Source organism: Rhinolophus hipposideros, assembly GCF_964194185.1.
Source record: "Rhinolophus hipposideros genome assembly, chromosome: 7".
In the NCBI taxonomy this organism is placed as follows: domain Eukaryota; kingdom Metazoa; phylum Chordata; class Mammalia; order Chiroptera; family Rhinolophidae; genus Rhinolophus; species Rhinolophus hipposideros.
The window spans coordinates 54,882,905-54,910,726 of NC_138053.1; the positions used below are offsets into that span (position 1 = coordinate 54,882,905).

Genomic DNA, 27,822 nt, shown 5'->3' on the forward strand with positions numbered 1-27,822 from the left:
GAAGGGTGGACCAGGTGCTGGGGTTAGTGCACAGCTTCCCAAGGGGAGTCCCTCGAAAGTGACTATAGTAATATTCAGCAATGAGGTATGTAGCACTTTTTCTAGGATGAGTTCCTGAACTTAGTTGTCAGATCACATACTTTGAAAGTAGTTGTTAATAGATACGTAGTTATTGCCATTTTATTATTCATATTTTTTATCTTCTTTGTTTTCTTTTTCTTAAAGAAGTCCCTCTAATATTTCTTGTAATGCTGGTTTGGTGGTGATGAAGTCCTTTAGCTTTTTCCAGTCTGAGAAGATCTATATCTGTCCTTTGATTCTAAATGACAGCTTTGCTGGGTAATCGTGGTTGCAGGTCCTTGCTTTTCATCGCTTTGAATATTTTGTACCCTCCTGGCCTGCAAGGTTTCTGTTGAGAAATAAGCTGATAGTCTTATGGGAACCCCGTTGTAATAACTAACTGTTTTTCTCTTAATGCTTTTAAGAGTCTCTCTTTGTCGTTAGCCTTTGGCATTTTAATTATAATGTGTCTTGGTGTGGGCTTCTTTGAGTTCATCTTGTTTGGGACTCAGTGTGCTTCCTGGGCTTGAATATATATTTCCTTCATCGGGTTAGGGAAGTTTTCCATCATTAGTTCTTCCAATAGGTTTTCAATTCCTTACTTTCTCTCTTCTCCTTCTGGTACCCTTATAATGGGAATGTTGGTATGCTTCATGTTTTCCCAGAGTCCCCTTAAACTCTCCTCATTTGGGGGGATTTATTTATTTATTTTTTGCTGTTCTGATTGGGTGTCTTCTGCTACCACATCACTGATTCGATCCTCTGCTTCATCTAATCAACTGTTGATTCCCTCTAATGTATTCTTCATTTTAGCTATTGTATTCTTTATTTATGACTGGTTCTTTTTTATGTTTTCTATCTCCATGTTTATGTTTCCAGTCTCTTTGTTGAAGTTCTCCCTGTGATCATTGAGCATCCTAATAATGTGTTTGGAACTCTGCATCTGGTAGATTGCTTGTCTCCATTTTGTTTAGTTCTTTTTCTGGAGCTTTGTTCTGTTCTTTTATTTGGGAAATGTTTTTTTGTCTTCCCACTTTGGCTTCCTCCCTGTGTTTGTTTCTATGTGTTAGGTAGGGCTGCTATGCCTCCCACTCTTAGTAAAGTGTCCTTATGGAGTAGGTGTCCTGTGGTATCCAGTGGTGCAGTCTCCCTTATCACCAGAGCCAAGTGCTCCAGATGTGTCCCTTGTATGGGAGGTGTGTGTCCTCCTGTTGTAGTTGAGCCTTGGTTTCTGTTTGCACAGCATGGAAAGGATTGGCCCCCAGGCAGATTGGTTGTGAGGACTGGCTGTGACTACAGTGGAGGAGCTGTGGTGCAAGGGCTGACCTTAGAGAGAAGAGTTTGCTTTAGCTGGGTTCTGGTGCCTGCCCAGTCTGCCCTTTGGGTGTGTCATCCTTGGAGGCAGCTGGCTGATGCTTCAACTTGGTTCAAAGCTAGCCACCAGGTGTGCAGCCTTGGGGCCTCCTGGGAGGGACCCTGCTGCAATTTCTCCCTGTATGTCCCTGGCACCTTTCGAACCACTGCCTCAGTGCTGGAGCTCAGAATGAGTGAGACTTTCGGTAAGTCCATGCATGTTTCCTTTAAGAGGAGTGTTTGAGACTCCAGATGTCTTCCATGTCACTCAGCCACAATCTCCACTGCTTTTCACAATCAGAAGTTATGAAGACATCTTTCCCTGACACTAGAACCCTGGGCTGGGGGAGTCTGGTATGGGGCTGGGACCACTTGTTCTTCCAGGGGACTCCTCTACAGCCAATATTTTTAATGGTCACTAGTGGGTATGAGATGAACCCATTTCATGTCTCTGCCCCTCCTACCTGTCTCAAGGTGGCTTCTTCTGTATGTTCATAGTTGTGTGGCTTTGGCTCATCTAGACTTCAAGTGATTCTCAGTGATGGTCGTTCTGTAGTTTAATTTTAATTGGCGTTGTCATGAGAGAAAATAAGTGCAGCATTTACCTACTTCTCCATCTTGACTGGAACTATTTTTATTGCCATTTTCCATATGAGGAAATCGAAGCTCAGAGATTAAGTAACTTGTCATATTTGAAGTGATGTCAAAGGTGGAGGCTCTGTCTCATTTATATTCCATTTCTCTTTCCTTCCCTTCTTCTCAAAATTTTCAACAGTTTGGAGACACACAGCTCTAATGACTGCCTTCTAAATTGATCAAGTAGGATTTACACTTTGAGTAATTTTAGGTAGGAACTTTTTCCCTCCAAAGTAAATTAAATACCCTAAAAAGGTATTAGGTTGATGGTCTAATTGAATGAGTAGTTAAGTGATTAACTCTAAGGATTTACCCAAAGCGGCAGCAGTGGTCCTGTTGGTTTCCCCTCCCAGACTTATAAAGCTACAGCCTGGATCAGGTGGCTGAAGGGCAAGGTCTCTTAAGTTGTCAGTGAGGTAAACTCTAAAAGCTTGAGGTCTGACCATCTTCATTCTCCCTGAAACAAAAGCTGGTATTAAGGAGAACAAGGCCTTACCTCCTTCCGGGACAGATAGCCTGCCAAAGGAGAGTCGGAACGGGATCCCCATGAGATATCTGTGCCCCAATCCTAGTTCCGTGATAGCAGCACAATGCTGTGGGGTGGAGTAATCTCTGTGGTTAGAACTCTTCAGAATTCATTGGTTTTATTTTCTGGCTGATTACTTTAATAAGACCCTTAGCTCCTTTCTCTTTTGTAAATTTCAAAAGCCAGTTCTCTTCCCATCATGGGAATTCCCAACTCTACTCCACTCAGGATTCTCTAATTTTTTAAAGGGTATTAGGGAATACTTTAAAAAGTCTTAAAATAAAGTCCATTTTCATTTTTCTTTCATTGAAAAAAACTGTCTGAAGAGTAACATAGCTCAGGGCTGATAAGGAAGGGCTGGGAAGGATCACAAAGCAGAGAAATTTGGTGAAGGAGGAAAGAACTGACATTTATTTAGCACTTGCTATGGTCCATGCACATACCTATTAAGTGTCTCATTTTAATTTTTCTCCAGACCCATGAAGCAGTGTATTCGCCAGGATAGGCTAGGTTATGCTTTAATAACAACCTCCAAATTGACCCGGTTTCAAAAATTAAAAAAGAAAAAAAGAAAACAAGGATTTATATCTCACTTCCATTACATATTCATTACATGGATTAACTTGCAGCTTTGACCTAGGTCATCTTAACTTTAGGCCCCAGGCTGACAGAACAGCTATTATTAGAAATGTTTCAGGTTGCTATGGCAGAGCAAAAGAAAATTAGGTGGAATCATGGACTATTTCTCAAAGATTCCACAAGGAAATGACACATATCACTTGTGCTCACATTCTGTTGGCCAAAGCAAATCTCATGGCCATATTCTACATATAAAGGGAATACAGAAATGCAATCCAACCATGTTCCCAGAAGGAGAACTAGAAACATTTGATGAATAAAGTGTTATTATGGCTGAGAAAATAGATGCTTAGGAAAGTTAGTAGGTGGTGAAGCTGGGATTCAAAGCCAGGTTTTCCAACTTCATCTTTTGAACTCTTCACTCTCCTACAGTGGATGCATTCTACAAGCATGTTACGTACATGATGCTGTACCTTCTCTCCAAATGCTGTGCTGGACTAAAGTGTCCTTGAGGCTAAATGAGGTGCATGCATGTGCACCTGGGTGTGGACAGGTAAAGGCAAAACCAAAGTTATTATGGCTCAGCCTTTGTTTTATTTTACCCATTTCTATTCCCTTTAAAGGTCTTCAACACATTCAGTGTAAAATCATTATATAACAAAAAGTTTCATCTTTGAACACATGCCATATTTTTCTTTCTAATCATAGGTCTCAAGTGCAATAGGTTTCCTTGCTTATTGCTTTTCTTTGCTAAATAATGAGGAAAGGGCTACTATGCCCTTAGTTTAGTGAGACTGCTGCCTGGTGGATGTTCAAGGACCAGGGGAAAGGATGGTCCAAGTTCCCTTCATTACTTTCAAGAGAGTCTCCAGGAAAAAAAGAAAAATAAATTTTCTTGCTCAAAGAAACAATAAAATAACAAGAATGATTCCATCATCCCTTAGAAAACCAATCCCAATATTTGATCTCCCTAGAGCCGAGAGAAAATGTTGTTAATGTCAGTTCTTCTCAGACTTTTCTAATCTAAGTACCCCTAATGGGAAAGAAAAAATAGACAAGAAATCCTAAGTGATCAGCCACAGGTGAAATTTCAGACTTTAACTTGTCCTGGTTTTTTGCATGCTGCTTCATAACATATCCATATTTGTTTACATTTAAATGTTTTAAATTACTCACAACTAATTAAAAGTGGTAGGCCACGAAGACACACCAACTTATTCTATGGTTTTCACCACCTCTGCGAACTTGACCTCAAGCCTGCCCCATCCATCAACAATTATATTCTTATCACCTGAAAGTGGGTCCCAGAAGGACAGGGATAAGGGTTCCTGTCAGGTTGGGGTATTGTAGGTTCCCCTGTACAGATAGAATACCCCAGAAGCTGTGAGAGGATAAAGGCAAGGAAGAGGTGGAGGAAGAGGGGTAGGGGAGAAAGGAGAAGAGGAACGGGAAATGGTATCCGGAGACAGTGGGGAGCCAGTACAGCCAACAGAGCAAGTCACAATATGGCCTTAAAAAGCACAGGGCAAGAACTCGGAACTAATTTACTGATGAAAACAGCTATTAAAGGAACACATTTTTTATTGATTATATTCTCCATTAAAAAAGAAAGACAAGGTACTTGTCTGAAGCACAGCTAGCTGAAGCCTTAGGCAAAGTGTTTAACCTTCAGGGTGTCCCAGACATCAAGCATGAACTCAAGTGCTGCTCAGCCTAATGGAGTGTGAAGTTGGCAAAACCCTTTGAAGGCAGAGAGTGCAATTTAAGTATTATGTACTATTAAATAAAATGCCTATTTAGGAAGGGAACTCTCCATTATCATTATGGATGCCTTAACTAGTAGCCAACACCTGGTAGAGCTGATTGTTGAAAACTTTTTTACAGAAGAGACTAGGCGTTGATCACTTAAAATAGAAAATAAAAGAACAAAGAAACAAGTCCAGGCAGTAACAAATGGCATGCACCATTAAGGCATGGCTTGTTTCAGAGAGAGATTCCTGAGCTAAAGAAGGCCTCATTTACTGGAATGGAAAAATATAGGGCCAGGAAATTGCTCAGAGGTCTCCTGTCTTTTCCTGTGCACATGCAGATGCACTACGTGTTGCTTCTGTTTGGGTTCAAAATCTCAGCTTTAGAAATAGCCTGAGATGTGTCCTTGGAAAGGCAGAGGGTTGTGTGGTATATTTGTGTGTGGTGGGGGTGGAAGGAGGATGTTGGGAGGAGCCATTTAGATGCTCTCTGGAACCAAACTGCTTCCTTGGGCCTCATAGTTATTAGAGCTGAGCTGGGAGACTGAGTAGCTGAGCAGGGCTTACGAAGTCTCCAAGTCTCCTGAACTAGCTCCGAAGTGGAGCCAAGTCTGCACCCCTGAAAACACAGGCCAGTTCTCCATGTTCACACTAGATGGCTGGTTTCATGCCCAACTATGTTTCAGGTGCTTAAGCTGAGCCTTAGTCTTTCCTTCAACTTCAAGAAACGTTTATGGAGCAACCATTTTCCAGCAGACACAGTTGTAGGCCCTGGGGGAAAAAAGTCAAACATCTCTGTGCTCATGGAGCTTGCATTCTAGCAGAGGGAAATGGAGAATGAATAAAATAAGTTATATAATATGTTAGAAGATATGGAGGAAAGGGAAGCAGGGAAGGAGAGAGAATAGGGAGTGCTGGGTGGGAGGCAGGATTAGAGTGGCATGACTGAAAGGGTGATATTGAGCAAACACTTGAAGGGAGCAAAGAAAGAGCCATGGAGAGTTAGGAGGCTATTAGGAAATGCTTTACTATCTATTTCAGAATAAAAGCCAAAATTCTGAGAAGAAGGTTGTTGTGACTTGGACCAGCAGGGTAGGGGCAGTGGAGGTCGTGAGAAATGGTTGGATTCTGGATAGACAATGAAAACAGAATGCATACAGTTTGCTAATCCATATCCTGGGGTCCTCAGGGGCTCTGTCCAGGAGTATGTTAAATGAGACGTGAAGGAATGGTGATGAGGCTGTTCCCTCTCCACTAAAGAGTAGTGACGGAGGAAGAGGCAGGGTTCTTGGTGGTACAAACCACCTTGCCTTTCTTTCTTTGTCCTTCCTGTTAATTGAGGGCCTGTTATGTGCCAAGCGCTGTGCAGGAAGACAACAGTGGATGCAAAGTAACAGGCTTAATGCCCTCATGGAGCAAACAGTCTACAAAGGAAGCCAGACATTACGTGAATAATCACAGAAACAAATGTAAGATGTGTACTCTGATATATGCTGAGTGTCAAAATTAGTACATCTGCCTTGGATAGGAGGTGCTGAGGAAGGAACACTTGAACTGGGATCTGAATAAATATGTATCAACGGGGCAGAGGGGGCGGAAGGAGAGGAAGAGTGTCCAATGGGAATGGCACCTCTGGAGGTTCTGAAGGGAGGAGGAGCATAGTATGGATGAGGAACCAAGAGAAGACCAATATGAGTAAAATGCAGAAAGCTTGGGGACCTGGGCAAGATGCAGCTGGAGAAATGGATGAGGGTCAGACCCTGTCAGGTTCATGGGCCATGTTCAGATTTTGAACTTGATCCTGAAATCAATGGGAAGCTACAGCAGGGAAGCAGGGGAATGACATGGTCCTTTGTGCTTGTTGAGAAGCTCACTATGGCTGCTTTGTGGAGAAAGGATTACAGGAGTGCAGTGAGAGTGACGTGGAAGAGCACTTTGAGTTTGGGACAAACGCAAAGCTCACGTGAGATTGTGGTTGCTTGGACCAGAGAGTTGGTTGTAGAGATCATGGTGAGGATGCATGTAGAGATCTGAGAGGTATTTAGAAAGTATAAGCTGGTTTTGAATTGACCACGAGGGTTGATGGAGAATTCACGAATAATTCCTAGCGCTTTGTTTAAAATCATTGTACAAGTGGATGTAAAAGTTCCTACAACTTGTATTAGATCAAGCCCCAGGAGAAGTTAGAAAATTATTTTTCTACAACTCTTTAAAAAGAATATTTACTGTCAGATGGTTTAATTAGTGCCAAGCCTTGCCTGAAAGAGAGGGTGGGATAGATGATTCCCCTGCAGTCTTCTCCAGCTCCGTGGCCTGTTGCATAATAAATTGATGGAATCCTTCATTGAAAACACAATCTCTAAACCAGCATTGTTCAATAGAAATATGATATAATAAAAGCCGTAAATGTAATTTTATATTTTCTAGTAACTATATTTAAAAAGTAAAAAGAAACAAGTGAAATTAATTTGAATAATCTGTTTTTATTTAACCCAATAAATCAAAAATATTATTTAAACATGTACTCAATAGAATAATTATTAATGAGGCATTTCACTTTACTTTTTACTAAATTTTTGAAATCCACTGTGCTTTTTATATGCACAGCATGTCTCAGTTCAGATTCGCCATATTTCATGTGCTCAAACACCACATGTGGCTAGTAAGTACTGAATTGGACAGCACAGCTCTAAACCATCGAAGCAGACACACGGGTCTTAAATCAATGTACAAAGCACTGGAAATGTAGGTCCTCCTATAGTAACTTGAGAGATAATAATACTTTACATAGAGCATCTTAAATTTGAATGCTTGACCACTCACCTAGAATTACAGAGCAGATGCTCATTTTCACTCCCAGAATAAGATCATTGCTGATGTCTAAATAAAACAGTGTCTACAAAGAGAGAACAGACTCAATCTGAGAATGTTTTCCTTCTGCATTTTCATCAGCCAAAGGCGTATTGAGTTTAGGGTACCAACATATGGTACAAATGTTAATTTTAAGAAAAATTTGGCACACTGAACATGCTAAACCATGCTACTTTGTACACACGTGATACTTGACTTCAGTAGTGGTAATACATTGCCAGATTTTCTTAAATGTCAAGCATTTTAAGAAATGGTTTCTCTGAATTTAAAATCACACACACACACAATAAATGGAAATGCTACTGAGATGTTTCTAAATAAAATAAATTTGACCTTTGAGGGAAAATAAAGCAACAGCTAACCAGAGGCCATCGTGGACCATTGGTTGAACATCAAATATCAGCAGTGCTGTTTTAATTTCTAGCCAATATATTGTAATCCCACAGTTCTTTAACCAGATTTTAATCTGCAAAGAGTGTCCAAATCTTTGGGGTTGAAGGAGCCATGAGTTTTCCTTGAAGATTCCTCCTGTCTGTTGACAGAATTCACCTATGCTACCTAAGTCACATGAGCAGGTGAGAATTAGCCCCCTATGTCTCAGCATACTACAGCATTCAGCCATCCTCATGGTCAGAAGTGTCTGGTAGTAAAATATGTTGAGCTTGGAACCCTAGACTTGCTCTTGCTAAGTTTCCCTTGACCACTTTGGTTTATCGAAATCATCCCAAGTTCAGACCTGATGCGCTCAATATCACTGGCTCATTGTTACCCGTGTGCTCTTGGGGGTTCTTCTCTGCGTCATCATACACTCACAGATAAAGTACTCATTTCAAGATTGCTCTGTCTCTGCTTATGAGTCTGAGTCCAGATTTTCGGTTATTTGCAAATCCCTGTAACGGGAAGAGATTGAATGGAGTACTTCCCAATGGATTGATAAAACAGTGCAGGGCTGGGGGTGGGCAGGGGGAGGAGGAAATTGGGAATGACACAAAGCCTTACAGGGACCAGTATAGAATCAAGGTCACGCAGTGGGAAGGTAATATACGAACTGAGATTCCAGACACTTAAGCTCTAGAACTTTAAAATTCTCATATCCTCCCTGCGCTTCTATCAGATGGAAACACTAATAAAATGTGACAAGATGATGTCTGAAATCCTCTCCCATACTCGAAACATTCTACATTTAGTTCTCTTTTATCTCATGGGGTTTTTGTGGGGACTAAATGCAATAATGGGTATGCAAGTTTTTGAAAAAGTTGAAAATTATCTCAGTGTAAGTTACCACAAAATCGCAAAATAATTCTCTCAATAAACATGGAATTGTTTCTTATTCCTATTACAAAAATGCTGGGTCAAGTTTAGGAGCTTATTTTATTTCAGATGGAAAATAAAAGGATCTATAGAAGGTTAAAATTTCATTTAAAAAAAAGAGTAATTTAAGTATAAATTAGGGTGATCTTTCTGGAAATCAATTTAGCGATAGGTAGTAAGGCCTGAAAATTTATATCCTTTGATACAGTAATTCTAGAGAACCCAATCTAAGGAAGTGATAACAATTCAACCAAGATTTATGTATAAAGTTGTCTACTGCAGTGTTATTTGTGTATTGCATAGAGATGTGTAGCAAATAGTGTTGTAAAACATATTCATAAATATAAAAGACGTGAAAGAAGCAAACCAAAATATTCACAGTTACTCTTGGTGGTGGTATTATTGATTATTTTCATTTCTTTTTTAAACATTTCAATATTAAATTTTGCAATGGTAAAGAATTTATATTATTTAAAGGTTATTAAAAATAAGATGTGTAGAGTAGGTCACCTTAATCTAATTCTGGTGCCAACTCATTTTGTCTTTTAATCCATCTTGATGAATAGCAAGCTTTTCTCAACTGCTTTCATGATTTTCTTCTCTTTCCTCTGCTAACCATGACACCGTGTGCGCTTTATATTCTGTCTGTCATTTGCCAAAAACCTAGATAGCACTCAGAGAACTGAGTCGCCTGTCAGTTTTAGGGTGTCCACAAATGGTGCTCATTTCTTTTTTGAATATCCCACCCGTTCTTTCTTTATGTGAAATTCACGTGAATTGGCCAAAGCTTGTCTCTTCTAAAATAAGACATACCAAGCAACACTCTTAAAGTGTGGCTTGCTTGATTCTCCCTAAGAAAGTCTTAGGCAGGAGCATTTGTCACTCACGTTGAATTTCCCATTAATTCCTACACAATAGCTGTTTACTCTGAAAACCAAAAGGTTTTAGAAACTATTTTAGAAGGCAATTCTTTAAACTCGAGATTGAATAAATATTCTCATAGTTTGTTATTGTCAAATGGATCCAACTGAGTTGCCGCTTACCAGGTGAGACTGAGTAGAGAGGTGTTTTGTTATTTATTCACTCTATTATTCACTCATTCAAATTAGTTCCATCTTAAGTTAGCCTCACCATTTCTACAATCAGCATAAACGGAGCTGAAAACTTGAAGGCGCCATGTTCCAAAAGTCCAATTAAATAATGTTATCAAATGTGTCTTTTTTATAAGATAGCCAGAGAAGTTTAATAATCTAACGGAATCAGCCTATTGCTGGTAACAGGGAGGAGGTGACAGTGTGGGGGGGGGGGTGTTGGGGAGAGAGAGAGGAGAGAGACAGACAGACAGACAGACAGACGAAAACCAAGTCATTCCCAACCACTCAAAGTCAAAAAGCTCCAAGGAGCAGAACATAGGCTGTGGGAAAGCACTTAAAATAACTTTTTCTTTTGCTAACCCTTCCAAGGAAATACTTTTTACCCAGAATCTTCTACATTTAGTGTTGTAGCATTCAGACTCTCAAAACAGGCCCATCAGTAAGTACCTTAACTGGCTTTTCCTTACCACCTCATCAATTTGTCACACAATTCTTATTCAATTTGGATCCAGCTATTTCTGCACATTTTTACATTGATTTGGAAAATGTCCTTCACACTTTGGTTTTGGTCTCTACTCATGAAATGTCATTTGTATTAGGATGATTTAGTTTCAAAAGGATTTTCCCCTTGAGATTTTGCCTTAGATGAGCCTCAAATCTTGTGTACTTTATTCCAGACATTGTTGGAAAACTAGAGTTTGTGAGGCTGCCTCAATCTTCTTCCCTGAATATATATATACAGTCGACCCTTGTACAAAGTGGAAGTTAGATGTACCAACACCACTCTCTCTTCACCCCATGCAGTTGAAAATATAACTTTTGGCTCCCCCAAAACTTAACTACTAATAGCCTACTGCTGACATAAACTGTTGATCAACACACATGTTGTATGTTATATGTATTATATGCCGTATTCTTACAATAAAGTAAGCTAAAGAAAATATTGCGAAGAAAATCATAAGGAAGTGAAAATACCTTTACTGTATTTATTGAAAAAAAATCCATGTATAAGGGGACTGCTGCTGTTCAAGCCTGTGTTAGTCAAGCGTCCACTGTATGTATTTCTTTCTCTCTTTGTCCAAATTCTCAGACTTGAAATCTTGGTTATATTTGTATATGCTTTTTATAAATTTTAAATCTGAAATTCGGTTCACTCCTCATCTCCAGTATCATTCTCTCCAGCCATTTAAGATGTCTCAGGCAGATGCAGGTTTATAGAGAGAGATTACACACTACCACACACATACACAACTTAGATATACCCGATAAAATCCTGTAGGTTTTGTCAAACATTTCCACTACTGGTGATCTCATGAGAATTGGGTGTCTAGTGTTACTACAAACTACCCAAAAGAGTTGTTCGTTTGTTTTTTTAATTTGTCTTTATAACTGTTCTTGTGCATTGCCTTTTGATAACTTTAGTCATCCACTTTAGTTTTAGTTTTCCACTTTAGTCATTTTTCTGATTGATTTGTGGAAGCTCTTAGATATCAAATAACATTTCTGTGTTATATGTTGCAAAATTTTTTCCAGTTTGCCATTTCCTTTTTAATTTTATGTGATTTTTGATATACAGGATTTTTATTTTCCTTTTATAATCAAGCTACTCAACTTTTCTAGTTTCTAAATTTTAGCCAAGGCTTTGAAAGGTCACAGGTTTCGGGCAAAGACACATGAAAACCCTCTCACCAATGCAATGGAGCTGCAGGCTTTGAATGAAGCTGGTGTCGTGTTCCCTACCCCATCGTTGGAACAACTGGGCAGGGGTGAGGTCTGGGAGAAAAGGCTGGATTTACACTCATCCCAAGGAGAAAAAGCCCATTTTGCAACTAGAGGAATAGAAGTAGGAGGAGAGTGTCTTGGAAGGACAGTGGTGTCGGGAAGGATGGATGACACTGGTGTGTGTTTGTGTTTATAAGAGTCATTTATGTGACTAGAAATTGGATGACTATTCTGTAACCTTTTCCAAGTTTCTGAGATTTGGGCTGATTTCAGGGGATTTTTGGGGGGCCAATTTCTTCCCAAACTTGGGCAATCTGAATGATTCAGTGGCTGGGAGCCCCTGGGTACACAGAAACCCTTTCTGTGGCCAGCAATGTGGTGAGGAGGTGAAAGAGCCTGCCTCAGCGCAACCATGACGAGCTCCCTGACAGATGCCACCACTACGTGCGCAGCATGTCTCCCTTTGCAAGGATCTGTCACGTACTCTACCTTGTTTGATTATTGCAGCCACTATGTGAAGCAAGTAGGGTACACTAAGTTTTCTTACTCTCCTTTTTACAGAGTAGAATTTAACAGAATGTGAACTCTAGATGATTTTCCAAACTTGCGTAGTGATTAAGTAATACAGCAATGTGAGGTGTGCCGTCCAATATAAAGGGGTAACGTGGCCAACCAGAAAGTGTACAGGCCAAGAAATTGGTCACATCTGGGATGAAACGCCAGCTCAGCCACTCATTTGCTCTTAGACCTCAGGCAAGTAACTTCCCTCCGAGCTTCTATTTCTCATTGATAAAATGGACTAATGGCACCTGTCTTGCAGGGTTGATGTAGGGAGTAGATCACATAGTGCTCTATTTTCTTCACTTCTTTGATCTTGTTGGTGTTGTGTGTTTTTGAGTGAAACCTTGAAGCTTGCATGGAAGGAGTGGTATGTAAAGCATCTAAAGTGGTTCATAAAGAAGAAATGTGAGAGCGTGGCGAGGTCCTGCACAGGGCCTGGCACAGAGTGAATGCTGCAAAAACCTAACTCCTCTTTCACCATGCCAAGTTACAAACTCCTGAGAACTAAGATGCACTTAGGGTTTTCCTCTGAAGGATCCTTGTGTAGTTTATAATCCCACTCATTCAAAAGCCCTTTCCCATCATAACATTTAGAGTGTTGCTAGCATTAGGAATATGATTCATTAAAAACTCAATTATTTACCCAGTAGGCCATTGTATAAGACTCGATAAATGTTTGCAATAGCTCATACGTAAATGTTGATCTTGAAAGAAGGTTATTGAAACAAAAGAGTCCAGCAACAAGCCTCAAAAGAGAGTTTAGCTTCATGGCTAAGAGCAGGAGTTAGCAAACTACAGCCCCAAAGCCAAATTCAGCACACTGCTCATTTTTGTAAACAAAGTTTTATTGAAACACAGCCACTCCCATTTCTTTACATGGTGACTAAGCCTGCTTTCATTATAACAGCAGGGGTGAGTAGTTGCAACAGAGAATATAGGCCTCACAAAGCCAAAAATATTTCTCTCTGACCCTTTACAGTAAAAGTTTGCCAAACCTGGCTAAGGGCTGCTACTTCCAGGCTATGAGTATCATTTATACTCATTGTGTCTCAAATTCCTTATCTATAAAATACAGATTATAATAGTAATGATTGGAAGAGATAATCCATGTAAAGATCTTTCATATGGTGAGTTCTCAATTAATGATAGCTATAATTATTACTACTAATACCATTCATTTACAGCAAAGTCCTTTGGGCAAAACACTCACCCTGACCCAGGAACAAAAAACCTGATTGTTCAATCCAGTTTCAAAGGTTCCCCCTGCAGATAATAACAGTAGCTCGATCCTTTCCTGCCACAATCATGTTTTCTTAACATCAGCTGTTTCAATGCCATTAGCTCAGCTTCCAGGATATTATAAGTATACTCTACCTTTCCTCTACACTTATTGTAGACATTTGGATTAGTGTCATTGAATATTTTCCAATAGTCTGTATACCCTATCTGGGAGAGGAGGAATTGAATGAGGCGTTTTGTTGGAATTAAATGTCAAGAGAACAAGCTGCTTCTTTCTAAAAATATGAGCTACATATTCCAGAAGGTGTGAACCATCAATCAAAGTATAAGGGAAGAGTTTAGATTTAGTTGTTTATTTTTAGAAAAAAATGTAAAGAAAACCAAATTTGACAAATGGCATTGAAAGCTAATAAGGAAGCTGAAATAACAGCAGCCCCACTTTGCCTCCTAAATATAGTGGGGATTGCTTTCTCGATGTAAAGAAATCTTATCCTACAGTCAAGTAGCATATGGAGGTGATTTCCAAGAGAGAAGTGAAAAGAAAAAAAAAATCCCACAGCTCAACCTTTCAGAAGTATCATAGTCATGCAGGAAGAAGACCTTCTTACATCCTCTTCCTCATTGTCAAGTGTTGTAGGCAGGGCCTTAGTGCAGGGAGGAGGAAAAGGGGTGGGGAGACGTCTCCAGTCTAAGACCCATATGCACGCAAGTGGTGCACTGGTGGTACACCCTCACCACCAGGGTACAGCGTGACCTGTCCAGAATGCTTCCTTTTGTGGGTTACGTGGACCCCAAAGTAGCCATTTCCATGGGCTGTGCTTCATCAACTTAGCCTTGGCATAGAGGAGAATCTTCTCCTCCCCCCTCCCTCCCGCACACACACACCCCATCACTAGTGGCCTGGGTAGGTGCTAAGAAGGCAGGGGTGACTGCAAGTCACAGGGCTTCTTCCATCAGAATCCCTCCGCTCCCACCCTATGACCACTCATGCTTCTCTTAGCGTATAGGTTCTGTCATTTACATGCAACAGAGCTTACTGAGCACCTCCCTAACCTTAACCTTGGGTGGCCATGATAATTACCCACAGAGCTCTTAAAATACATCAGTGTTGTGTAAAGAACCCTGACGTTTTGTAACTTTCTAATTAAAGTGTTAAAAATGGTGGGAAAATATGCGCTAGTGCCTGGGCCCTACCCCTAGAGATCCTGGTGTAATTTAGGTCTGGAGAGGCATGTAGGCATTGCATTTTTTTAGGCATAGGTGAGTATCACAAGTTTAAAACTTCTCAAGTGATTCTAATGTGCTGACCTACTATATGTAGGGCATTCTTCTAGGTGGGTATAACAGTGAATAGCATAGGCAAGGTACCTGGTCTCATGGAACTCATGGTCTAGTGGGGCAAAAGAGAGACTAAATAAATGAATCACCAAAATATTTTCTGATAGTGCTATTAGGAAAATAAAATTTGGGGCTGTGTAGGAGAGCTGGAGGATGGGGAGATTTGTAACTTTAGATAACATAACTTTAGATAGAGTGGTCAGGGCATCATTATTGCAGAGTCATACTTTCCTTCTTTGCTTATAAGTTCTGTTAGCACTGAGGGCTAGCTACAGGTTCGTGGTTGGACGCCTGCTCCTTGTTCAGGACAATTGCCGTCCTGTGTTCCCTGAGCCCAGTTTCTACAGGCTGATGAAACAAGGGAGACCCTCCCTGATTGGGCAGCCCAGATCAACCACTGTACCCAGAAGCTGTCTCTCAGGGCATGCTTTCTTCTCAGTGACTTAATTCTAGAATGCCCCCATCTTCTTTCCCACTCACCTCATTGACCACCTCATTCTGAAGTGATATCCTCTTATCAGCATCATTGATTGAACACAATTTGCTGACTTTTAATAATGTAATAATGATAATACTAAAAGCAGATTGAACTATATTGTGTGCAGTCACCCTGCAAGATACATTATCTCATTTAATCCACTGCTAAGGGGGGCATTTATCAGCCCCCATCAATGTGGAAACCAAACTCTGAATGGTTAGAGACTTACGATGTGGCTTACCTTTTTAGACCTTCTAGGTCCCCTCTAACTCAGAGTTTGTGATCCTATCATCTCCAGCTCGTTTCCTTAACTAGTTGGCAAGCTCCCTGAGGAAAGGTATTACATCTTATGTATCATTGCAGGAGAGCCCCTTCTCTCCTCATTGCCATAAGCCTTGCTTGTGACAGGCAATAAGGCCACCAGAGATCTATCTGTGGGGGCAGCCTGATTGTCACTCCTGAGTCCCTGAGGCTTCGAGGAAACCTTTGAGGCCTACAGGCCTCAGTGCTGTTGCCTATGAGCTTGGACTCACCTTCACTCCCAAGACTACCTGGTGGGGTCCTCACCTCTGAGACCACAGAGGGCCCCACAGCAACTCACAAACATCTATACATGGTTCCTGTGGGCATTTGCCCCAAGGTCTGTCCCATGGAAAATCTAAAAGAAACAATTATTTTATGTTTCCTGTAGTTTTGTTTCTTTGTTTTGCTAATTAAATTTTTAAAAACTGAGATTAAAACACCAAATAAGGAAATCATTGCAATTCCTAGACTAAGGACTGTTATTCAGTGAGGCAGACTTGCACTAATATTGTAAGGAATTAGGAGAGCTCTATCTTTAAAGAGAAGTCTATTTTTTCAGCTTTATTGAGGTATAATTGACAAAATGATAAGAGACTTAAAGTGTGCAACCTGGACGTTTTGACGCACTTATACATTGGGAAAATATTCTCCCATCTAGTTAACACATCCATCACCCCACATATTCCCTCCACCCCTTTTTTGGTGAGAACATTTAAGTTCTACTCTCTCAGCAAATTTTAGTTATACAATACAGTGTTATCAACTATTGTCACCATGTTATTCATTATATCCTCAGACGTTATTCATCTTATAACTGAAAGTTTATACCCTTTTATCAACCTCTTCATATTTCCCCCACCCCTCAGCTTCTGGTAACCATTTTTCTACTCTGTTCCTATGAGTTTGACTTTTTTTTAGATACTACATGTAATTGATACCATGCAGTATTTGTTTGGCTTATTTTAGTTAGCATAATGCTATCGAGGTCCATCCATATTGTTGCAAGTAACAAGATTTGCTTTTTTTAAGACTGAATAATATTCCATTATATATATATATATATATATATATATATATATATATATATATATACATATATATATATACACATTTACATACATATATACGTATACATATATACATATATATGGATTTCTTTATCCATTCATCCATTGATGGACACTTAGGTTGTTTCCATACCTTGGCTATTGTGGAATAATGCTGTGATGAACATGAGAGTACAATCTCTCTGATATAATAGTTTCATTTCCTTTGGATAAATACCCAGAAGTGGGATTGCTGGAACATATGGTTATCCTATTTTATTTCTTGAGGAACCTTCATACTATTTTCCATAGTGGCTGTACCCCTTTTTTGTTACTATAACACACACACACACACACACACACACAAAGAATATAGCAACACTTGTGAGTATGTGTACATGTATGTGTGTATATGTTTGACACAGAGAAAGAAAGTGAGAATATGAATTTAGTGATATCTTATTGAAGAAAAATATGGTTAGGTTTGGGTTTTCTTAATATAGAAAATTAAGAAGTTTCAATAACGTTCATATCTGAATGTGGATATCCCGACCCTGCACTGATGTCCTTTTTGATTTTCAATTGAAGTGGTTAAGGAAGAACACAAAACTGTCTAAGATATAAGTCCTATGATTGTTTCCATTCCATAGAAGAGTAATGAAAGCCTCAGAGGTTTAATTAACAGTGGCATTTCCCCTTCTTCCCTCTCCTTTCTTCCATTGCATTCCACAGAGGAGTTGCGCTGCCCTCTAAAGAGTCTCCCAGGCTGGATCTGCCACTGCAGCTATCCTGCCCCAGCTCAATGCAGGGACTTGACAGCAGATTTGTGGCCCTTGCCCAAGCCGAGCTTTTTAACTGGCTTTTGTTCCTTTCTGAGACAGGGCGAAATGGGCACCAAAGAGTCCTAGTCTCAACCTCTTGATGCTGAAAACCCAGATGTAAGGGGTTGGAGGTTGACGTCCCATCCCAGCAAATGCTCTATCAACATGTGAATCCCACATAATGCTCACAGCAATAAGGAACCCACAGTGATCATGTTTGCTGCTGCAAATTTCTCCCTGTGGCAAATTAATTCATACTGATTTTGAACTGGCAACCAATGGTAATTATTAACTTACCAGATGAAAATACAACCTCAATTCACATGTGCTCTTAAAGCCACAGGCAAATCTGTTTTAAAAGGCAGATATAGGAATGCATAGTAACAAAATCCCAACCAAGTAACAGCTCTGTGTGGAATATCTTCATAGTGATCCGTATCATGCAAGAGGCAATGGGAGGTAGAAGAGTGTGAATCCCAGGCTGAAGGGAGCTCATGCAAGTGTTAGGAAAACAAAACCTAACCATGAAATAATCAGAGTGTAATACAGGGAAAAACACTATATTTAAGCCAGGGCTTCATGGGGTAGTGCAATAGGATTTGAAAGAAAGGAGAGCTAATTGGGCATAAGATTAGGGAAAAAAGGCTTCCAGAAAGCAGCTGAACTTAAGTTCATCCTGGAAGAATGGAATGGATCAATAGAAAGAATACTCCTAAATGGCTGACCAGTGTAAACAAAGGCAAAGAATCATGTATAGAATAATGAAAGCCTGGGGTTAAGAAGATTTTAGAGAGAAGGGGAACTGAGTTGGACTTATAAAGGACTTTGAAAGTCAAGGAGAAGAGTTTACATTTGATTTGCTTTATGTTTCAGGTGGAGATTGTGTTTAGCTACAAGCCACAGAACTCTGAATATATTTTCTTTTTTAAGTAAAGTTTATTGGGGGGACAATGGTTAGTAAAGATACATAGATTTCAAGTGTATAATTCTATAATACATCATCTATATATCACATTTTGTGTTCACCACCCAGACCAAGTAAAGGATTTATTTCTTCATATAAGAAAACCAGTACCAAGCGAGCACAGTACTTCCACAGTGACACTTGCTGCCTTCCCCTCTACCCTACTTTGCAGGAGGCATTTTTGTTAACCTGGTTACTTCACAGTTCCAGTATGACTGCACCACCTCCAGCTTCACATCCACATTCCAGGGAGAAACAAGAGAAGCAGGAAAGGATAAGCAGGTGGTTTCTGCCTTAGGAATGCAAAAGCTTTCTCAGAAATCTCTAGCAGTCTTCTGCTTACATCTCACTGGCCAGAACTGTGGCAAACGGCAACCCCTAAGTGAAAGGATATCTGGGAAGACTAGTGTTTTTGCTGAGCATATGAGTATTGTCACCAGAAACAAAATCAGGGTTCTGTTTCTTAAAGAAGAAGGGGGAATGTAGATTGAAGTTGCAATTAGCAATCTCTACCCACTCTTGTGTACAGTAATGTTACACGCTATTATTGTAGGTTCCTGAACAGACAATTAGGACAAGTTGTCCTTAAAAAAGTGAAGACATTTTAGAAGATGGATTTGGCATTGGCATTCAAGGGCTTTGGAAGAAAGGAGAAGAAAGATCAGGAAGAGTGGATGGAAACTAGTGAAAGTAATCTAGGGGTGGCCACTTGAACTAGAGTTCTAGATATGGGAATGGGAAGAAGCAGAGAAGCTAGTATTCATTTCCAAAGAACAATGAATAAGATTTTGTAAAAATCATCCAGGAATGAATGGTCAAGGTGGAAGGTGTTGACAAACTGACTCTTTGATCCTTCTTTTTTCTATGCATAAAAAGTAACACTTGGGATGGAGAACATATTAGAAAAAACAAATTGGTAAAGGAAAATCCAAGAATCAGAGACATGTTGAAGCAATAACAAATCCTGGAGTATAATTACATTTTAAGGTCATAGGCACCTGAAGTGAAGAAGAGGGGTGAGTTAGATTCAAAGTTAGGGGATTCTAATAGGAATGTGGTCTTTCTAGGGAACGTGAGCATTGCTTTGCAGGGCCATTCTCTAAACACAACACATAGCAGACCGTTAGGATAGCCTCTAGAATACATCTATGCTTAAAAAACAAGATGAACCACATCTGAAAACAAATTATCTTCCTTTTGATAACTAATCCTAAACAACAAAAAAAGCATTCTGCCTATTTGTTAGAAAGGGAGGAGTATAAGGAAAGAATTCCACAGATTTTTTTTTTTGTAGTTTTATCTATGAGTTAAAGAACAGAAAACCATTTTAAGACTAGAACATTATTACAACTTGAGAACTCATCATTAAAAATGTTAGTGCCAGTCATTGTACATGACATTAAAGACACAAGAAAGTTTAGGCTCTGTGCTTTGACATATTATGATTCTGCAGTGGCATAAGTAGGATTGAACTTTTTGCCTGAAAGGAACTTTTCTGCAACCCAATTGCCTTCGGGCCCTGAGGGAAGAACTGACATTGTCCTCCATCCAACAGACTCTTTCTTGACATCCCAGAGTTCCTTCTCAGCATTGAGGAAGGGGCAAGGGAAAACTCGGGCATGGGTAAAATGGAGAAACTGGATTAGTCATTTTGCCTTGTGTTATTCTGTAATTACTATGACTCTTCACATCGGACTCATCTTTATCTGAACTTTCATAGTTGAATGTAATTTAGTTTTTTTTTTTTTTTTTTTTTTTTTAACAGTTCAGGCATTTAATTAGGTCTTTCTTAATTAATTTAGAACACCAGTTTGTGAGGATAAACCCCATTTGTGAGAGCAAACACAGAGCGGAGGTAGCCCTGGAGCTGAGGAACAGCTTTGATTTTTGGCAGAATTTGCGAGTCCACGGCTTTCTGATCAATTTTGCGCTGCTCTGTAATTTCATATTTCTCTTTCTCTGTGTTGAAGATCTCCCCTTCCTGGTGCCTGGGCTTACGCAGCTTCTTCTTTTTGAAGTAAGCGTCAGTGAGATGTTTGGGGATTTTCACACCACTGATATCAATTTTGGTGGAGGTGGCGATGACAAATTTCTGGTGTGTTCTACGCAGAGGAACTCGATTGAGGGACAGAGGTCCAGTCACAAGTAGCAAGCCACTGCTCAGCTGCTTCAGGAAAACCACCCTCTTGCCTCTATGGCGCCCAGTGAGGATGATCAGAATGGTCCCGGGAGTGATGCTGGCCCGCAGTTTTCTCACGTGCTGACTGAAGGGTTTCTTGCCATGGCTCAACAGTTTTCGAGGCACATCTTCAGTAGGATAGTATCTAGGCATTTTGCGAAGTTTAACCACTCGGGTGCCACCATTCTTGTCGCCACCAACTGGTTTTGTGACAGTAGCAAGAACCTTCTCCTTCTTTTTCTTTTCAATCCTGGACTTAGCTGCCGAGTACTTCCTCTTGTACATGGCCTTTCGGGAATACATAGCTGACCGGGAATACCTGCCGATTCCTCGGACCAGGACAGGGTTTCGGCTGCAGTGCGGCTTCCCCTTCCTAGGCGTCTTGGCCTTGAGGTTGGCCTTCTTCACCTTGCCGCCAGCATCGGCCTTCTTGGCGTCAGGTTTCTTCTCCTTAGCGTCCGGCTTCCCAGCCTTTTCGCCCGCCATCTTGCAAGTTGGGAAAGAGAACTAAGGCCCCGGCTTCCGGTCTATAAGCCAATGTAATTTAGTTTTGACTTACACACACCGGGCTTTCTTAGTGCAGGTCATCTGAGGTCCACCCGCGGGCAAGGCTCCCCAGTCTTCTTCCTCCGGTCCGCAGGACACACTGATAGTGAAGGCTGGGCGCTGGCTAGGAAGGGGGCCATTTTTCTCACTTCCAAAGCTGTTACTTCATCTGTTTTGTGTTACTCTGAGGTTTTAACGATAAAAAGGGGAGAAAAAGAGTCTCTTGAAAGAAAATATTTTATGTCAGTCAAAGAAATGTCATTCAGCTTCTTGTTCTCTCATATTCGGCAAATCAATTTACACATCCGTGATTCCTCTACTATATCTCCTAGAACATTTTCCTCCACCTCTGTTTGTCCCTTTCTTCTCCCAGATGGTGTGTTCCTTGGAGCTAGCTTCTGGCTTATGAGACATGGTCTTCCTGGCCCCCAGAACAGAGGAGGCACCTGAAGTGGTTGGCCAAGTGAATGCCTGTGGGCAGGATTCTCCAAGTCTGAGCCTTTGCAGTCGCTTATATTAATTTCTCTGATGACATAAGCCTGGGTCATAACACTGGACGCCCAATGTATAAACCACAGTGAACTCTGCCAAGAGCATCAAAAGACCTTAGGCAGAAACATGAAGGATTCCAAAGAAAGTCTGCAAGAGAATTCATAAAAAGAAGAGAACCCAACATTAATTTTATCTGAATGTTTACTGTTAAAAGTCAAATGAATTTTTATTTTTAAATGCAAGTATTTGAATAGCTAAGTGAGTGACAGTGTATGAAAGTACAAGTTGAAAAGGTGTAGCACCAAAACTCTCCTCTCCACCCAGGGAGCTGCACAACCGCAGAGGCACCTTCGTCTAGACTCCGAAGGAGTAACTTGGCTGCTGGACTCCCAGGCCGTCCCTCCCACCCCCCAGACATGCAGTGTTCCTCCCCAGAAGCAACCAACATCACCAGGTTCTTCTGTTTTTTTCCAGAGATAGGCTATGTGTCCATGTACACGAGGAGCTAAGTATACATATTTTATAAGTATATATATTTTCCAAGAATGATTTCAATGAGCAGAATCAATAGGAAAAAAATCAACATGAAGCAGATTAATCAGATCTTGAACTATAAAGTTTAAGGGAAAAAAAGATATCCAAGATGAAGAATGGACACTCATCAAAAGGCAGAAGTAGATCAGGAATTCTATCTACATTAAAAAAAAAAAAAGGTGAGGTCACAGATCTACCTGCCCTTTAGGATAAGCGTTTCCACAAAGTTAATGGACATGTGTCTGAAGGTCCTGGGGAACTTGCAGTTGTTGAGTGAAAGAAATTGTGGTGGTTGCCCTCCTGGGACATTGTCTGCCAGAATGTGGGCATGTTCTATTCTGCTGCGACAGACTCCTTCAGGGGCTCAGTGGCATTTGATCACTGCCCCCTAGGCATTTCCAGAAGCCTTCCACGTTTATTCATATTATTTCAGTGTAACAAAACATTCCACGTTTATTCATATTATTTCAGTGTAACAAAACATCTTTCAGGTCAAAGGAATATGGCACAGACTGGCTAAGCATCCTGAGTCTTGAGGAAGCGGGAGGACAGGGGCACGCTTTCTGAAGGGCTCTAGCCTGGTCATTGCTATGCCTTAGCTAAACTGCCGTCCACACTGGACATGTTCTTGGCAGTTCATTGATGTAAAGTTGGCTTGGGATGGACTCGGACAGGCCAAGTCAACCAGTTATTCCTTCTTTTAGGTAATACCAAAATTCTGCTTGGCATCAGGGAGTAAGAGCAAGAAAATAGGTATTTGTCAAATAAATTCTCAAGTAATTGTTGGATTCCAATAATATATAAAACACCAGGCAGAATCTGACTTTTTAACCAGATTCTGTTAGAGGTATAACCCACCCACAAAGAAAAGTGACAAGTGACACAGGGCCCTATCAATGAGTAGAACATCCAACAAATGTGATAGACTTCAGAGAAGTGAGGGATTTTCTTCCACCTCTGGTAGAAAGGAAAGTTTCACCCCTAAGTCTCCATAAAGCCTCCAGTAGATGAGATTCTCTCTACTTCCTGCCCTGTAGAATCTTGGGATTCTACAGGGCAGGAAGTCTGGTTGACGTATTCCATGAAAAATATCAAAGAAAGAAGGCAGATGGCTGCTCAGGTAGACTTTGTGGGATAGCAGTGCCTGGTCAGGCTGGGGATTTGGCCTGCGGGTTTGGAGATTCATGAGTTCCATTTTGTAAGAGCACTGGTTAATCAAGCTTAGGGAAAATGATTCCCAAGAGTGTTCTATGGACCTGAATGTCAATGCCAATCTATTGATGTATGAGGGATAGGAGTTTATTTTCTAATCACCAGAATGATATTGTCCACTGATAGTAGACTACATTTTAAAGAGTGTCGGAGCAACTATAGAAGATTGTTTACTGACTGCAATCAGGACCAAAGATTAGAAGACCTTGACGGATAACTTAATGCCCCATCCCTACCCCATGATATTCTTGCTGAATAGAATACATACCAAAAAATAATAATAAAAGCTGTTTTCTGTCATTTAAAGTATCCCCTTTGGATAGAGAAGAAATTAATATCATCAAATTCGTATAATCCAGTTCCCCTCTTTATAGACCATATGCATATTATTGGATATATTCCATAGATACAAAATGATTAGATGGTAGATAGTGGCTGGTCACCTTAACTGTTGTTGGATATTTCCCAAATATCCACCATTACTCTTTTTATAATGATGTGCAGAGCAACACTTTTTTTAAAAATTTATTGGGGTGATAATTGTTAGTGAAATTACATAGATTTGAGGTGTACAATTTTGTATTACATCGTCTATAAATCCCATTGTGTGTTCACCACCCAGAGTCAGTTCTCCTTCCATCACCATATATTTCATCCCCCTTACCCTCATCTCCCTCTCCCCACCCCCTTTACCCTCTGGTAACCACTAAATTATTGTCTGTGTCTATGAGTTTTTGTTTCTCATTTGTTTGTCTTGTGCTTTTGTTGTTTTTGGTTTATATACCACATATCAGTGAAATCATATGGTTCTCTGGAGAGCAGCATTTTTTTGGTATGATAATTGTATATTTTAAACTTATTTTTAATGTACATAAAGTAAAATTCATCCTTTGACTTTTATAAATTTTGACAAATACAGAGTTGTGTTAACCACCACCACAATCAAGATGCAAAACAGTTCTTCACTCCTTGAGTTACACTTTTAAAATGGATTCCTTCCACAGGTGGTTAATCTCCTGTATTGTGTGTTGATTCTTACCACTTTTGTTCTCAGAGAGTCATATTTTCTGGTATTATCTACTAATGCTGAGACCCACGGGACCAAATATGCTATCATTCCGAGAGATGGATAAAATGAAGCTTTCTAAAAGGCATGTGTACATTTGCTTAGTGAAGAGTGGATATATCATGTTTACTTGATCGATGAACATTAAAAAAAATTGACATATATTTTAAGGACATTTCCCCCAAATAAAGTAGGAGAAAAACTCTGACATTACAGTTGGAGTCCCATCCACAAGAGACATATTAACTCTGAGGGTTGGGAAAGAGAACTGCTAAGTCATATCTCCAGTTCATTTCCTTCCTTTAAATGGGTCACGGGGACAGAGATTACCCCAAATGCTAGCAGCTGCTCTCGTGCTCAAGTAATTATATTCACTCCTGCTTTCCAGAAACTAGACAAATTACATTACAAACTTTCCTAAGGGAAACGTGCATCCATTTAACCTATGCAAACTAGCAGTTGAATTTGTTGTTGTTTTAATAAGGGCTCTTTAACAAACGTATGTATAAAAATGGCGTATATGCATGCTCATTATGGACAGTTTAAACAATGGAAAACAAAACTTGGCTTTAGGTTATATCTTGGTGGTATTTAGTAGCTTTTTTAAAATAGTGAGTTCAATTGACTATTTCACACACGAACAGGTCTCATTAATATTTCTGATACCCAGAGGGCTCAGCCTATACCATGGGCTGACAGATTACTTTTTATAATAAAATGGGAAGAATCGGGGTTTATAAATTAAATGGTGGCCACAAAGGTATCTATCTGGAAGGGTCCTGTGGTGCCTGGCCAGCAGGCATCTGGTCGCCGCTTCTTGGCTCTACCACTAATTCAGGGAGTGACAAGGCAGACCGTTCATTTCTTTGAGGACATATTCCTCTATCTGCCAGATGTGTACACAGACCCTTCTATTCCTGCCAACTGCAGGAAGGCAAGACTGAATGATTACTTGCCAAATACCTGTAGATCAAGAACTCAGCAGTACAGCTACATATATATCAAGACTACATATATGTTGAAGCATTAGAATGTTTAATTCTAAGACTCAAAGTTTCCATCTGTTATCACAAATTCCGGTGATCCAATAAAATCCTATATCAGAGGAGTCTTATAATAAGATCTCTTTGCGTGAACAGAGAAAGGTTAGCGGTCTGTCCATGTATTTCCCATCCTGCCTTCCTGTTATCCTCCCTCAACTCCCCACCCTTTGCTGCTCTTAGCACTGCTTCTAATTGTTAAACTTTTCTTCAACTCTGACCTCCTCCCTGTCTCCACTTTTGTTGAGAGCAGAGCTCTAGGGTCCCCCACATAAGTAAAGTGCTATTCTCTCAATTTAAAAGGGAAGCCAGTGTCTTCCATAGCAAAATGTAACATTTTCCCATGAAACTCTGGAAATATTCATGGAATAAAGAATGTGAGAGAATACTCTTTCATGAATTTCAGGATGAACAAAAAGAAGATAAATAAATCTGCCCCTGGCATGCTGACTCACCATGACTCTTCTACTAGCATTTACTGGAATGACCTTCGATTCTAATGAGAACCACAAAATACCAGTAATTTTATCTGGGGAATATTTATAGCTTGGTGCAGTAGGTGAATTCCCAATTAAAGGGCATTATTAGAAACCTTTTTTTTTTCCCCCAAACTAAATGTAGTTTCATATTGGTTAGGCCTTGCATATCTAACTGGTTGTTATGGTTCAAAGAGGAGATTTTGTTTTTGTTTTTAAAACCCTTTCATTCCCCATTTCCTCATAGCTAACTCTCATGGATAATACCTGTTAAAGAATACATCCTGAGTCCCAGATTCGTCTAACACAGATCAACCCAATATTTTCCTCCCTGAACAATATCCTTCCTGACGTAGAATCTATTGGGTTTGGTGACTGAACGTACATGGAAGAAAGCCAGGAACTTAGAATATTCTCTGACCATAGCAATAAAAATGTATGATTATTCTAAGGCCTCTCTCTCCACCCCCACATTAGTACAAAGGGTGGACCGATACTAACTTCCCAAACATTTCCTTTAGGTGGAAGAATGCCGAGTGACTACCCACTCTTGGTTTATGTTTCACATTCTGAATCCAGGGGTCTTTCTTTCTACCTCCTACTGCCCATTGGACTTTTTAGGCATCTGTTTTCTGACTGGGTTGCAGAACTTTGTGGCACTTTGCGGATGGCTCCCTAGCATTAGTGGAGCTAGGATTTAGGGTTTACCCCTCATCTGGGGGTCCATTCAAAGAATGGTGCCCTTAGAAACTCAGGAGGGTAAGCAACAGCACGCACAAAGTATATCTATCTCGTTCTTCCCACAATAACTACTTGAGAATTTGTGAGTGTGCTCATGATCTGATTAGGAACATCCCCAAAAGTCACCTACAGTCTAAACAATGTAAGATAAAATTATACACTTTAAAGTTCCTTAAGGAGACTTTCAAAACAAGAACCATTCGTTCCTTCTCTCATCCCACAGCACTTTCCTCGGCATCTACTTTGTGCCAGGCACTGTGCTGGGGGCTGAAAACACAGCTGTGAATGAAACAGACCCAATCTCCGCTCTCACGGCCTAGCAGGAATTGCAAGAGCCAGTGTTGACTCCTCACCGTTCCAGTGTCTGAGACTTTGGGTTTGACAAACAGGTCCTCCTGTCTCTAGGAAGGTGACCTTTGGTATTAGACTGGGGGCAATTCTTCAGCTTCCCGTACATCAGCTAAAAGAGTTCACAAGGTCACCCAAGCCCTTTGTCCCCACTCACTAAAGCCACCTGTTATTAATATAGGCTTGAAGATATTTCCATAATAGGAAAGACAGCCATAGAGGAGGGATGGGGGGTGTTCTTAAACTAGGTTGATCTCCACACTGAATGAAGAAACTCACTCTAGCCTTACCCACTGGCTGTTTTGAGTGCGGTTTACACTCACTGCTGAGACAAGACCAGCTCAGGGTCAATCGGCAAAGTCCCGGCTTTGAACTTGCAAAACAGAGGCCCAGATGCCAGTCAATAGTGACAAGAGCAAGGAGACACAATGTCAGTTAGCTTGGCCCATTGATCATCACCTCCGCCCTCCTCTCCTGTCCATTTTTTCTTACCCCTCAAGAACACCACACTGTCTAACGTTGAATACATTTTCTTTTA

The 27,822-nt window shown here is 40.4% G+C and overlaps 2 protein-coding genes across 3 annotated transcripts in view; one reads left to right on the forward strand and one right to left on the reverse strand.

Moving 5' to 3' along the window:
• The window catches only part of ZNF366 (zinc finger protein 366), a 129,007-nt gene that overhangs the window by 76,104 nt on the left and 25,081 nt on the right, over positions 1–27,822 (forward strand). The gene's annotated exons all lie outside the window — the stretch shown is intronic.
• On the reverse strand, positions 19,865–22,560 carry LOC308500250 (large ribosomal subunit protein eL6-like). Its single transcript, XM_081054555.1, has one exon. It carries the CDS (start codon positions 21,313–21,315, stop codon positions 20,449–20,451), a length of 867 nt encoding a protein of 288 aa, XP_080910681.1. The 5' UTR covers positions 21,316–22,560; the 3' UTR covers positions 19,865–20,448.